Source organism: Manis javanica, chromosome 4, assembly GCF_040802235.1.
Source record: "Manis javanica isolate MJ-LG chromosome 4, MJ_LKY, whole genome shotgun sequence".
In the NCBI taxonomy this organism is placed as follows: domain Eukaryota; kingdom Metazoa; phylum Chordata; class Mammalia; order Pholidota; family Manidae; genus Manis; species Manis javanica.
The window spans coordinates 132,985,289-132,997,806 of NC_133159.1; the positions used below are offsets into that span (position 1 = coordinate 132,985,289).

At 40.5% G+C, this 12,518-nt stretch overlaps 1 protein-coding gene across 1 annotated transcript; it reads right to left on the reverse strand.

The window, feature by feature from the left end:
- Window positions 1-230: 230 nt before the first annotated feature.
- On the reverse strand, window positions 231-1,738 carry LOC108407658 (olfactory receptor 1P1-like). Its single transcript, XM_017677169.3, is given in 3 exon segments — window positions 231-301; window positions 304-1,282; window positions 1,724-1,738. Coding segments are annotated over 3 exon segments (1,065 nt in total).
- Window positions 1,739-12,518: the final 10,780 nt, after the last annotated feature.

Sequence of the window (12,518 nt, forward strand, 5' to 3'; positions counted from 1 at the left end):
ACATTCCTTCTTATGAAAAGTAAAATAAATGAGTAAATAGTCAACTCCTAGTAGATTAAAGCACGATGTAAAATCTTGATTTTCCTGAACAATATCAAACTCACAGAGGTACTCTGGAATGAGGGGCAAAAAAGCCCATGTGGGATTCATGAATGAGAAACCTGAGGTAGAAGTTTCTGTGAAGTTCCCCCTGGAGGGGATGGAGGAGCCCTGCAGAGTCTCTGCAGAAGTCACTGTGCCCATGAGAAGGAAGCTTTGCCCCTGAGGAACCTCCCTGGGGCCCTATCCATGTCCTGTTCCACAGGCTATAAATGAAAGGGTTCAGCAGGGGAGTCACCACTGTGTACGTGACAGCAGCGGCTCTATCCTCCTCTACTGAGTTGGAGGAAGAGGACAAGGGGCACAGATAAGCCCTGATCACTGTTCCAAAGAACAGGGCAACAACAGCCAGGTGGGAGCCACAGGTAGAGGAGGCCTTGCACCTTCCCTGGGCAGAGGGCCCCTCAAGGATGGCTGAGGCAATGCGGATATAAGAGACCAGGATGAGCATAAAGGGAAATAAAATGACTGCTCCCCCCAAGAAGAGGAGCACAAGCTCATTGAGCTGAGTGTCAGAGCAAGACACCTTCATGAGGGGCCGCAGATCACAGAAGAAGTCAGGAATTATCTCTGAAGATCAGAAGGAAAGTCGAAAGATGAGCAATGTGCAGGTCACGGTTACAAGACCCATAAGGGCCCAGCAAGCAGTAGCCAGGAGGGCCCAGCGCTGGCAGCTCATGGCCATTGTGCAGTGGAGAGGGTGGCAGATGGCTGCATAGTGGTCATAGGCCATTGTGGCCAGGAGAAAGACGTCCATGTCCCCAAAAGTCAAGAAGAAGTAGAGCTGAGCCAGGCACCCGGAGTAGGAAATGGACCTGCTCTGGGTCTGGATGTTCCCTAGGGCCTTTGGCACAGTGGGGGAGGTGCAGAGGATGCCAGCACAGGACAGGCTGGCAAGGGGGACGTACATGGGCATGTGGAGATGGGTGTTGGTGCTGATGGCCAAGATGGTGAGCAGGCTCCCAGCTACTGTGACCACACACATGCACAGGGACAGCAGGAAGAGGATGCACTGCTATTCTGGCTGCCCCGAGAGACCCCAGAGGAAGAAACCAAAGACACCAGTCTGGCTCCCTCCCGCCAAGAGCCCAGCAGTTGGGGAGAGAGGCCTCCGGGAGACCCAGGGAAGGTCTCTCAATATAATTCCCTCTAGACAACTGATTAATACGCCGTTCTCTGAACTCTGGGGAAGAAAGAATGACCTTACATATTTGTACTGATCACATGCTGTGGCATTGTATACTTCTACTGAAACCTAACAAATACAATGTGCCTGGAAGTGTGGGAGACACAATTTAAAATAATTAAAATAGATTGCTTTGTTTATGTCTCTACACTCCTTTCCATCCCAAATTTCTTCAGTTGTAGTTTTGTTTTCTTTAGCTCTACTCTCAGGGCTTCAAGACACAGGGGAGCCCATTCATTCATTCATTCCACAGATTAAGTACCAACTCTGGATCTGGTAAAATGCTGGATAAGTAAGACAAGGATAATCCTTAACCTCAGAGAATTGTCAGTGTAATAGATAGCCATAACTGCCCATATTTAAATCCTGTAAAGTTTTGATTCCTGGTTCTCCACCCATTCAGTGCCTTCAAATCACTCTCAGACAGCAGATTTTTACCTGTTCTGATACCATCAAGCTCAAAAGTCAATATTCTGAAGACAGGGTTTCATATAATCAATTCTGTCAAAACCAATTTAACAATCGGCTATTTAGTAAATATATATACACAGATAACTCTCTTTGATTATCTGTAAGGACAGAAGAAATCATAATCCCTAGTCTCCAAAATCTCAAAAACTGGTTGGATGTGAGTACACACACACACACACACACACACACACACACACACACACACACTGCCAATACAAAGCAGACTGAGGCAGAAAAGGGAGGCTTTCTGGACCATAGATATAGTTCAGGATTACCAAACGGATGTGGGCAGCATATTGAGGCAAACTCTTGAAAAGGCCAGGTGGTAGGAAGCCTGGACAGGCTCAGAGATGGGAGCAGAGGCTTTGAGCTTGAGGTGGAGGACGGATTGCAGGATGAGATAAAGCTGGAAAGGGAACTGAGTAAGAAATGTAAGAATGTTTGGAATGTAAAGTAAAGACTCTGGATGTTACTCTTTATGTTAAAAAAAAAGCCACTAACACTATTTGAACAAGAAGTTATGTTACTGCTTAAGCAGGCAAAAATGCAATGAAAGTATAAATAAATAACAAAATCAAAAAACAAAAATGTCCTTTCTACCTGGAAACAAAGTTATTAATATTGCTATTAATTAACTCTTGGATCCAAAGGAGAAATAAAAATCTAAATCTCAGAATTTTTAGAAAGTAATGATAATAATGCTTACAAGTCCGAATCTAGGAATATTGCTAATGCAGTAATCAAAGGAAAATTCATTGCTTTAAATACATAAATAACAGTAAATAATATAATATGTGAGTTAAGCATCTGACATGAAAAGAACAATAAAAATAAACTGAATATGGAAAGAAATAAGCAAAAATTGAATTAGAAATCAGAAAACAAAGTAAAAAAGTAAACGAGTTCTTCAGTCTTTTCAACAAGAGGTTCTGGGACAACTTAACTCAGAATAAGTCAAAGACCTAAATATAAGAGCAAAACTAGAGAGCAAAAAAATACTAGAAGAAATATAACCAGAAGTCTTCATGACTTTGGGTTAGGTAATGGTTTCTTAGATATGACACCAAAAGCATACTCAACAAAACAAAAAGCAGATAAATTGCATATCTTCAAAATCTAAAACATTTGTACTTCAAAGGACAAGCCCATAGTGGGAAAGGTGTTGGGGGTATGGGTGAAACAGGTGAAGGGGATAAAGAAATACAAATTTCAAATTATAAAATAAATTAGTCATGAGGGTGAAAGTACAGCATAGGGAATAGAGTCAATAATATTTTAATATCTTTGTGTGTTGACAGACTACAGACTTGTCGGGATGAGCATTTAGTAATGCATATAATGGTTTAATCACTATGTTGTACACCTGAAACCAATATAATATTGTATATTGTATATCAATTATATTTCAATAAAAAATAAATCAATTTTTTAAAGAGACAATGCATAGAATGGGAGAAACTTTTGCAAGTCATATCTCTGATAAGAGATCTTTATCTGTACTATACAAAGAACAACTACAACTCAATAACAAAAAAATAACTAACAATTTACTAATGAGCAAAAGATCTGAATAGACATTTCCCCAAATAAAGTATACAGTCAATAAACACATAAAAGTATGCACATCAAAACCACAATGAGACACCACTTCACATCCTCTGGAATGGCTAGAATCAGTAAGTCATATAACAAATGCTGTCAAGGACATGGAGAAATTGGAACCCTCGTACACTGCTAGTGGGAATGTAAATGTTAAATCTCTTTGGGAAACAGTCTGGAAGTTTCTCAAAAGTTAAACATAGAATTGTCATATGACCCATCAATTCCACCCTAGTGTACTCGAGAGAAATGGAAACATATGTCCACATGAAAACTTGTACACAAATGTTCATAGCAGCATTATTCATAAAAGACAAAAACTAGAAACAACCCAAATGTCAATCAACTGGTGAATGGATAATTAAATTATATCATATCCATAAAAGGGGATAATATTTGGCAATAAAAAGAAATGAAGTACTGGTACATGCTACAACATAGATGGACCTTGAAAACATAATGTTAAGTGAAAGAAGCTAGACAAAAAGGACAACATTGTATGATTCAGTTTATATGAAGTGTCTCAAATAGACAAATTTATGGAGACAGAGGTACATTAGCAGTTGTCTCAGGCAGGGAGGGACAGCCAGGTGGGGGTGAGGGCCAAGGAATATAGGTTTCTTTTGGGGGTGATGAAAATGTTCTAAACTTGATTGTGGTGATCATTGCACAATTCAGTGGATTAAAAATATAAACGAAAGCCATTGAACCATACACTTGGAATGGGCAAATTGTATGGTGTGTGAATTGCTTATCAAGAAAGGTGCTAAAAATTTTTAACACAAACAGACAAAATAAGAAGTGATAAGAGGAATATAAATGAAAAAGAAAATTATTCAAAATCACAAGTAAATTATTCAAAATCACTTCAACTCCATGCAAATCAGTGTGTAATTTTAGATAATATAAATAATCTTTGGAGTACCAAAAAGAACCCTGGAAGTAATGGAAAGTGGAAGCTCATCACATTCCACAAGAAAAAAAAGTACTAATCATTTTTCTCTTGGTAATACTGTGGTAGGATTCTCAAATCCCAGTGGCTTACAAAACAAAAAATCTATTTCTCCGCCTACATTACATGTCACCTGCAAGCTGTGTGTAGCCCTGATTGACACTTCCTATTCATCTTCTTCATTCCAGGATCCAGGCTGAAGCAGCAGGCCCTACCAGGTCATGCCACTCTTAGGGCAAAGGACACAAGAACACAGGAGCTCATGGAAATGACAATAATTCTTAAAGCTTGTGTTTGGAACTGGCACACATCACGTCCACTCCACTTCACTGGTAAAACAAGCAACAAGGCCAACCAGACCTCAGAGGGACCCAGAACTATAACCTTCCACAGGGAGGTAGTGCAAGTGACATGGCTAAGAATGTGAGTGTACAGTCCTCTTTCAGGGAAGGTAGGAAACAACTGACAGAAATAATACAAGATAGCGTATTGGTCAAGGAGGTGCTCCCTAAAGTGCCAGGATCACCTAGTTTCACAGGAGAGCCCACCAAGTCTTTAAAAGGTAGATAATCTCTTTCTGTTAGAAAGAGAAGGAAAATTTCCAAAACTGTTTATAAAGCAAATATAATACTGCCTTTAAAGCCGGTACAAAAAGATGAAAAGATTCCTGGAGAATGCAAGAAAATCACCTGAAAAACCCTGAGAACAGTTAACACACTATGGAATCAACAGACACAAGCCATTCATGTTCACATATACAAGCAACATTCAGTTAGAGGATGTGATGCAAGAGAAGAATCCATTCACAATAGCAACCGAAAAGGTAAAATAACTAGGGGAAAATATTTTTAAAAAAGTATTCAAGAGGAACACGGGACGATGGCAGTGTGAGTAGTTCAGAGGAAATCTCCTCCCCAAAACATATATATTTATGAAAATACAATAAATACAACTATTCCTAAAAGAGACACCAGTGGATGCAGTACAACAGTCAGGATACATCTACATCTGTGAGAACTCAGCATCACATGAAGGGGGTAAGATACAAGCCATGGCCAGGCGGGACCCAAATGCTCCCCCACCCCAGAACCCACCAGGAAGAAAGGAGTTGGAATGGGGAGGGAGTGAAAGCCCAGGACTGCTAAACAACCAGCTCTAGAAGTCCGGACCCAGAATGCAGACACAAGGTGCACGGGGTGCTGGATATTAGAGAAATGGAAAAGCAAAACCTGTGGGCAGGTCCCTGCAACCAGCACCCCTGAGACAGGTGCTTTCTGCAAGTCTTAAAGAGACAGGGGCCCCATAGCTGGACGAAGTTGTCCCGGCAGCTGGGAAAATTGGGGAAACTTAGGTGCCCTAAACGGAGGCAGTGCAGCTCTGAAGCCCCTCACAGGACTAGGCAGCCTGACAGTCATTTCTCCAACTGGCGCAGACCCCAACACATGGGCCCAGTAGCAGGAGAGTGTGAGTGTAAGCTGGGGGCAGAAGCGCTAGAAGGAACCAAGAGCAGATCTTTGTGCCTTAGGGCTAGCCCACAGTGGCATGACTGAACAGCCGGGCACAGCTCGTGCACACTAGTAGCAGTGAAGCCAGAGCCTGGTAGAAGCCTGCGAGGAAAAGCCCCGCCCGCACCTGCAGCAGAGCCAGAGGAAGCAGGCGGGCTCCCAGCAGCTGACCGGAATCCCAGCCCAATGCACAGCCGCCCGGGCCAGACCCAAAGGCCACTGCTGCCACACAGCTGCCTGGCGGGGTCACCGCTAGCACAGCAGAGCGCACCTGGCATGCCTGACACTTCCTGCAGGGCTCAGTGCTGCTCTGATGGACACCTGGCCCACAGCAGCTTAGGGGACTAACCAGGTGGCTGCTCCAGGAGTGCTGGTAACCGTCACAGGCAGCGGAGAAGGGCAAGGCATCCAGCAAGCAGGAAAGGACTTTCTTCTCCCAGCTGACACACCCACAACCTGCCTACAGCCACTGCTAACACCACAAAAAGGCAAAAAAGTCTGGTCCAGTCCAAAATAGTTACACTTGAGAAAGGATCTTCGGAGGCAGACCTAACCAGTCTCCCTGAAAAAGAATTCAAAATAAAAATCATAAACATGCTGATAGAGCTGCAGAGAAATATGCAAGAGCTAAGGGACGAACTCTGGAGGGAGATTACAGACATCCGGAGGGAGACTACAGAAGTGAAACAAACTCTGGAAGGATTTATAAGCAGAATGGATAAGATGCAAGAGTCCATTGATGGAATAGAAACCAGAGAGCAGGAATGCATAGAAGCTGATGCAGAGAGAGATAAAAGGATCTCCAGGAATGAAACAATATTAAGAGAACTGTGTGACCAATCCAAAAGGAACAATATCCGCATTATAGGGGTACCAGAGGAAGAAGACAGAGAAAAAGGGATAGAAAGTGTCTTTGAAGAAATAATTGTTGAGAACTTCCCCAAACTGAGGGAGGAAACATTTGCTCAGACTACGGAGGCACACAGAACTCCCGACAGACAAGACCCAAAGAGGACAACACCAAGGCACATAATAATTAAAATGGCAAAGATCAAGGACAAGGACACAGCATTAAAGGCAGCCAAGAGAGAGTAAAAAGGTCACCTACAAAGTAAAATCCATCAGCCTATCATCAGACTTCTCAAAAGAAACCTTACAGGCCAGAAGAGAATGGCATGATATATTTAATGCAATGAAACAGAAAGGCCTTGAACCAAGGATACTGTATCCAGCACTATTATCATTTAAATATGAAGGAGGGATTAAACAATTCCCAGACAAGCAAAAGTTGAGGGAATTTGCCTCCCACAAACCACCTCTACAGGGTATCTTAGAGGGACTGCTCTAGATGGGAGCATTCCTAAAAAGAGCACAGAACAAAACACCCAACATATGAAGAATGCAGGAGGAGGAAAAAGAAGGGAAAGAAATAATCATCAGACTGTGTTTATAACAGCGCAATAAGTGGGTGAGGTCAGACAGTAAGGTAGTAAAGAAGCTAATCTTGAACCTGTGGCAACCAAAAATCTAAAGCCTGCAATGGCAATAAGTACAGATATTTCAGTAATCACCATAAATGTAAATGAACTGAATGCACCAATCAAAAGACACAGAGTAATAGAATGGATAAAAAAGCAAGACCCATCTATATGCTGCTCACAAGAGACACACCTCAAACCCAAAGACATGCACAGATTAAAAGTCAAGGGATGGAAAAGATATTTCATGCAAACAACAGAGATAAAAAAGCAGGTGTTGCAATACTAGTATCAGACAAAATAGACTTCAAAATAAAGAAAGTAACAAAAGACAAAGAAGGACATTACATAATGATAAAGGGCTCAGTCCAACAAGAGGATGTAATCATTACAAACATATATGTACCCAATACAGGAGCACCAATATATGTGAAACAAATACTAACAGAAATAAAGGAGAAAATAGAATGCAATGCATTCACGTTGGGAGACTTTAACACACCACTCACCCCAAAGGACAGATCCATCAGAAAGAAAATAAGTAAGGACACAGAGGCACTGAACAACACACTAAAACAGATGGACCTAATAGACATCTATAGAACTCTACATACAAAAGCAATAGGATACACATTCTTCTCAAGTGCACATGGAACATTCTCCAGAATAGACCACATACTAGGCCACAAAAAGAACCTCAGTAAATTCCAAAAGATTGAAATCCTACCAGCCAACTTTTCAGACCACAAAGGTATAAAAGTAGAAATAAATTGTACAAAGAAAGCAAAAAGGCTCACAAACACATGGGGGCTTAACAACATGCTCCTAAATAATCAATGGATCAATGGCCAAATTAAAATGGAGATCCAGCAATATATGAAAACAAATGACAACAACAAGACAAAGCCCCAACTTCTGTGGATGCAGCAAAAGCAGTCTTAAGAGGAAAGTATATAGGAATCCAGGCATATTTAAAGAAGAAAGAACAATCCTAAATGAATAGTCTAATGTTACAATTATCAAAATTGGAAAAAGAAGAACAAATGAGGCCTAAGGTCAGCAGACGGAGGGACATAATAAAGATCAGAGAAGAAATAAATAAAATTGAGAAGAATTAAACAATAGAAAAAAATCAATGAAAAAAAGCTGGTTCTTTGAAAAGATAAACAAAATAGATAAGCCTCTAGCCAGACTTATTAAGAGAAAAAGAGAATCAACACACATCAACAGAATCAGAAACGAGAAAGGAAACATCACGACGGACCCAACAGAAATACAAAAAATTATAAGAGAATACTATGAAAACTTATATGCTAACAAGCTGGAAAACCTAGGAGAAATGGACAAATTCCTAGAAAAATACAACCTTCCAAGACTGACTCAGAAAGAAAGAGAAAATCTAAACAGACCAATTACCAGCAATGAAATTGAAGCGGTAATCAAAAAGCTACCCAAGAACAAAACCCCCGGGCCAGATGGATTTACCTCGGAATTTTATCAGACATACAGAGAAGACATAACACCCATTCTCCTTAAAGTTTTCCAAAAAATAGAAGAGGAGGGAATACTCCCAAACTCATTCTATGAAGCCAGCATCACCCTAATACCAAAACCAGGCAAAGACCTCACCACAAAAGAAAACTACAGACCAATATCCCTGATGAATGTAGATGCAAAAATACTCAACAAAATATTAGCAAACCGAACTCAAAAATACATCAAGAGGATCATACACCATGACCAAGTGGGATTCATCCGAGGGATGCAAGGATGGTACAACATTCGAAAATCCATCAACATCATCCACCACATCAACAAAAAGAAGGACAAAAACCACATGATCATCTCCATAGATGCTGAAAAAGCATTCGACAAAATTCAACATCTATTCATGATAAAAACTCTCAACAAAATGGGCACAGAGGACAAGTACCTCAACATAATAAAGGCCATATATGAACAACCCACAGCTAACATCATACTGAACAGCGAGAGGCTGAAAGCTTTTCCTCTGAGATTGGGAACCAGACAGGGATGCCCACTCTCCCCACTGTTGTTCAACGTGGTACTGGAGGTCCTAGCCACGGCAATCAGACAAAACAAAGAAATACAAGGAATCCAGATTGGTAAAGAAGAAGTCAAACTGTCACTATTTGCAGATGACATGATATTGTACATAAAAAATCCTAAAGACTCCACTGCAAAACTACTAGAACTAATATCGGAATTCAACAAAGTTACAGGATACAAAATTAACACACAGAAATCTGTAGCTTTCCTATACATTAATAATGAACTGATAGAAAGAGAAATCAGGAAAACAGTTCCATTCACAGTAGCATCAAAAAGAATAAAATACCTAGGAATAAACCTAACCAAGGGAGTGAAATACCTATACCCTGAAAACTACAAGACACTCTTAAGAGAAATTAAAGAGGTCACTAACAAAGGGAAACTCATCCCATGCTCCTGGCTAGGAAGAACTAATATTGTCAAAATGGCCATCCTGCCCAAAGCAATATACATATTCTATGCAATCCCTATCAAATTACCAACAGCATTCTTCAATGAACTGGAACAAATAGTTCAAAAATTCATATGAAACCATCAAAGACCCCGAATAGCCAAAGCAATCCTGAGAAGGAAGAATAAAGTGGGGGGAATCTCACTCCCCAACTTCAAGCTCTACTACAAAGCCACAGTAATCAAGAAAATTTGGTACTGGCACAAGAAGAGAGCAACAGACCAGTGGAACAGAATAGAGACTCCAGACATTAACCGAAACATCTATGACCAATTAGTATACGATAAAGGAGCCATGGACATACAATGGGAAAATGACAGTCTCTTCAACAGATGGTGCTGGCAAAACTGGACAGCTACATGTAAGAGAATGAAACTGGATCACTGTCTAACCGCATACACAAAAGTAAACTTCAAATGGATCAAAGACCTGAATGTAAGTCATGAAACCATCAAAGTCTTAGAAAAAAACATAGGCAAAAATCTCATGGACATAAACATGAGTGACATCTTCATGAACATATCTCCCCGGGCAAGGTAAACAAAGGCAAAAATGAACAAGTGGGACTATATCAAGCTAAAAAGCTTCTGTACAGCCAAGGACACCATCAATAGAACAAAAAGATATCCTACAGTATGGGAGAACATATTCATAAATGACAGATCTGATAAAGGATTGACATCCAAAATATATAAAGAGCTCACACACCTAAAGAAACAAAAAGAAATAATCCAATTAAAAAGTGGGCAGAGGAGCTGAATAGACAGTTCTCTAAAGAAGAAATCCAGATGGCCAGCAGGCACATGAAAAGATGCTCCACACCACTTGTCATCAGAGAAATGCAAATTAAAACCACAATGAGATATCACCTCACACCAGTAAGGATGGCCACCATCCAAAAGACAAACAACAACAAATGTTGGCGAGGTTGTGGAGAAAGGGGAACCCTCCTACACTGCTGGTGGGAATGTAAACTAGTTCAACCATTGTGGAAAGCAGTATGGAGGTTCCTCAGAATGCTCAAAATAGAAATACCATTTGACCCAGGAATTCCACTTCTAGGAATTTACCCTAAGAATGCAGCACTCCAGTTTGAAAAAGACAGATGCACCTCTATGTTTATCGCTGCACTGTTTACAAAAGCCAAGATATGGAAGCAACCTGAATGTCCATCAGTAGATGAATGGATAAAGAAGATGTAGAACATATATACAATGGAATATTATGCAGCCATAAGAAAAAAACAGATCCTACCATTCGCAATAACATGGACGGAGGCAGAGGGTATTATGCTCAGTGAAATAAGCCAGGCGGAGAAGGACAAGTACCAAATGATTTCACTCATATGTGGAGTATAAGAACAAAGGAAAACTGAAGGAACAAAACAGCAGCAGCATCACAGAACCTACAAATGGACTAATAGTTACCAAAGGGAAAGGGACTGGGGAGGACGGGTGGGAAGCGAGGGATAAGGGCGGGGAAGAAGAAAGAGGGCATTACAATTAGCATGAATAGTGCGTGGGGGGCACGGGGAGGGCTGTGCAACACAGAGAAGAAAAGTAGTGATTTTACAGCATTTTACTAGGCAGATGGACAATGACTGTGAAGGGGTATGTGGGGGGAGACTTGGTGAAGGGGGGAACCTATTAAACATAATGTTCTTTCTGTAATTGTAGATTAATGATACCAAAAAAAAAAGTGTTCAAAATCTGTATGAAGAATACTTTAAAATCCTAATTAAATCATGGATTCAGATAAGAATTAAAAGGATAAAAGGGTGTTAAAGCCATTCACCAGTTTGTTGATGTGAAACTGGATGTTTATATGATGCTAAATTAACACCACATAGATTCCTTCCTGGTCACAAGGAGGAAAATGTGACTTTACAGTGAAGGGTTCAGGTTATTATTTCTCAATCCGGTGGTGAGTCCTATCATCCATCAATCACCACACACCGTATAACATGACGTATTTTAGCCAAAAATGTGTTACTTAAATGTAATCAAACTCCTAGCAAGATCTTCCAGTTGCAGGAATACAGGAGCAAGCTCCACCAAGCGGAACCAGTCATCCAAGTCCTCAACGGTGGGGGGGACACGCTACATAAGTGCTTCCTAGGCTTTCATGTGCATAGATGTCTCATGGGCACACGTCAATGCAGATTTGCATTCAGTGGGTCTGGGGTGGGACCTGGGACTCTGCATTTCTAAAAAGCTCCAGGTGACACAGATGGTGCTGGTGGTGAACATGACTTTGAGAAAGAGGAAACTGGGGCAATCTCTTCAGTCACTGTTGTGAAGAAAATGAATGGTTATAGACTAAAAACCTCTAATAGGATTCAGAACAACCAGATACAACATAAGTTCCTGGATTAAATTCCTATCACCTTTATGGATAAGTGGAGAAATCTGAATGTACAAGAGAAGGAGTTAAGAATAAGGAATTACTATTGAGTTGGTGTGAAATGCTATTGAAGGCCTATGGAAAGATTTTTTTAGAGATGCATGCTGAATATTTAGGGATATAAGATCATAATATCTATAATTTACTTTAAAATATTTCAGCATAAAAATGGAAATTGATAAAATCTACAGTGTGCAGATAATATTAACATGAAGATTCCAGAAAAGATCATTTGTTTTGTACAGTACAAACTTAAAATTTTTTTAAAATTCAGATATGAAAGAGACAGAAATAAAAAACA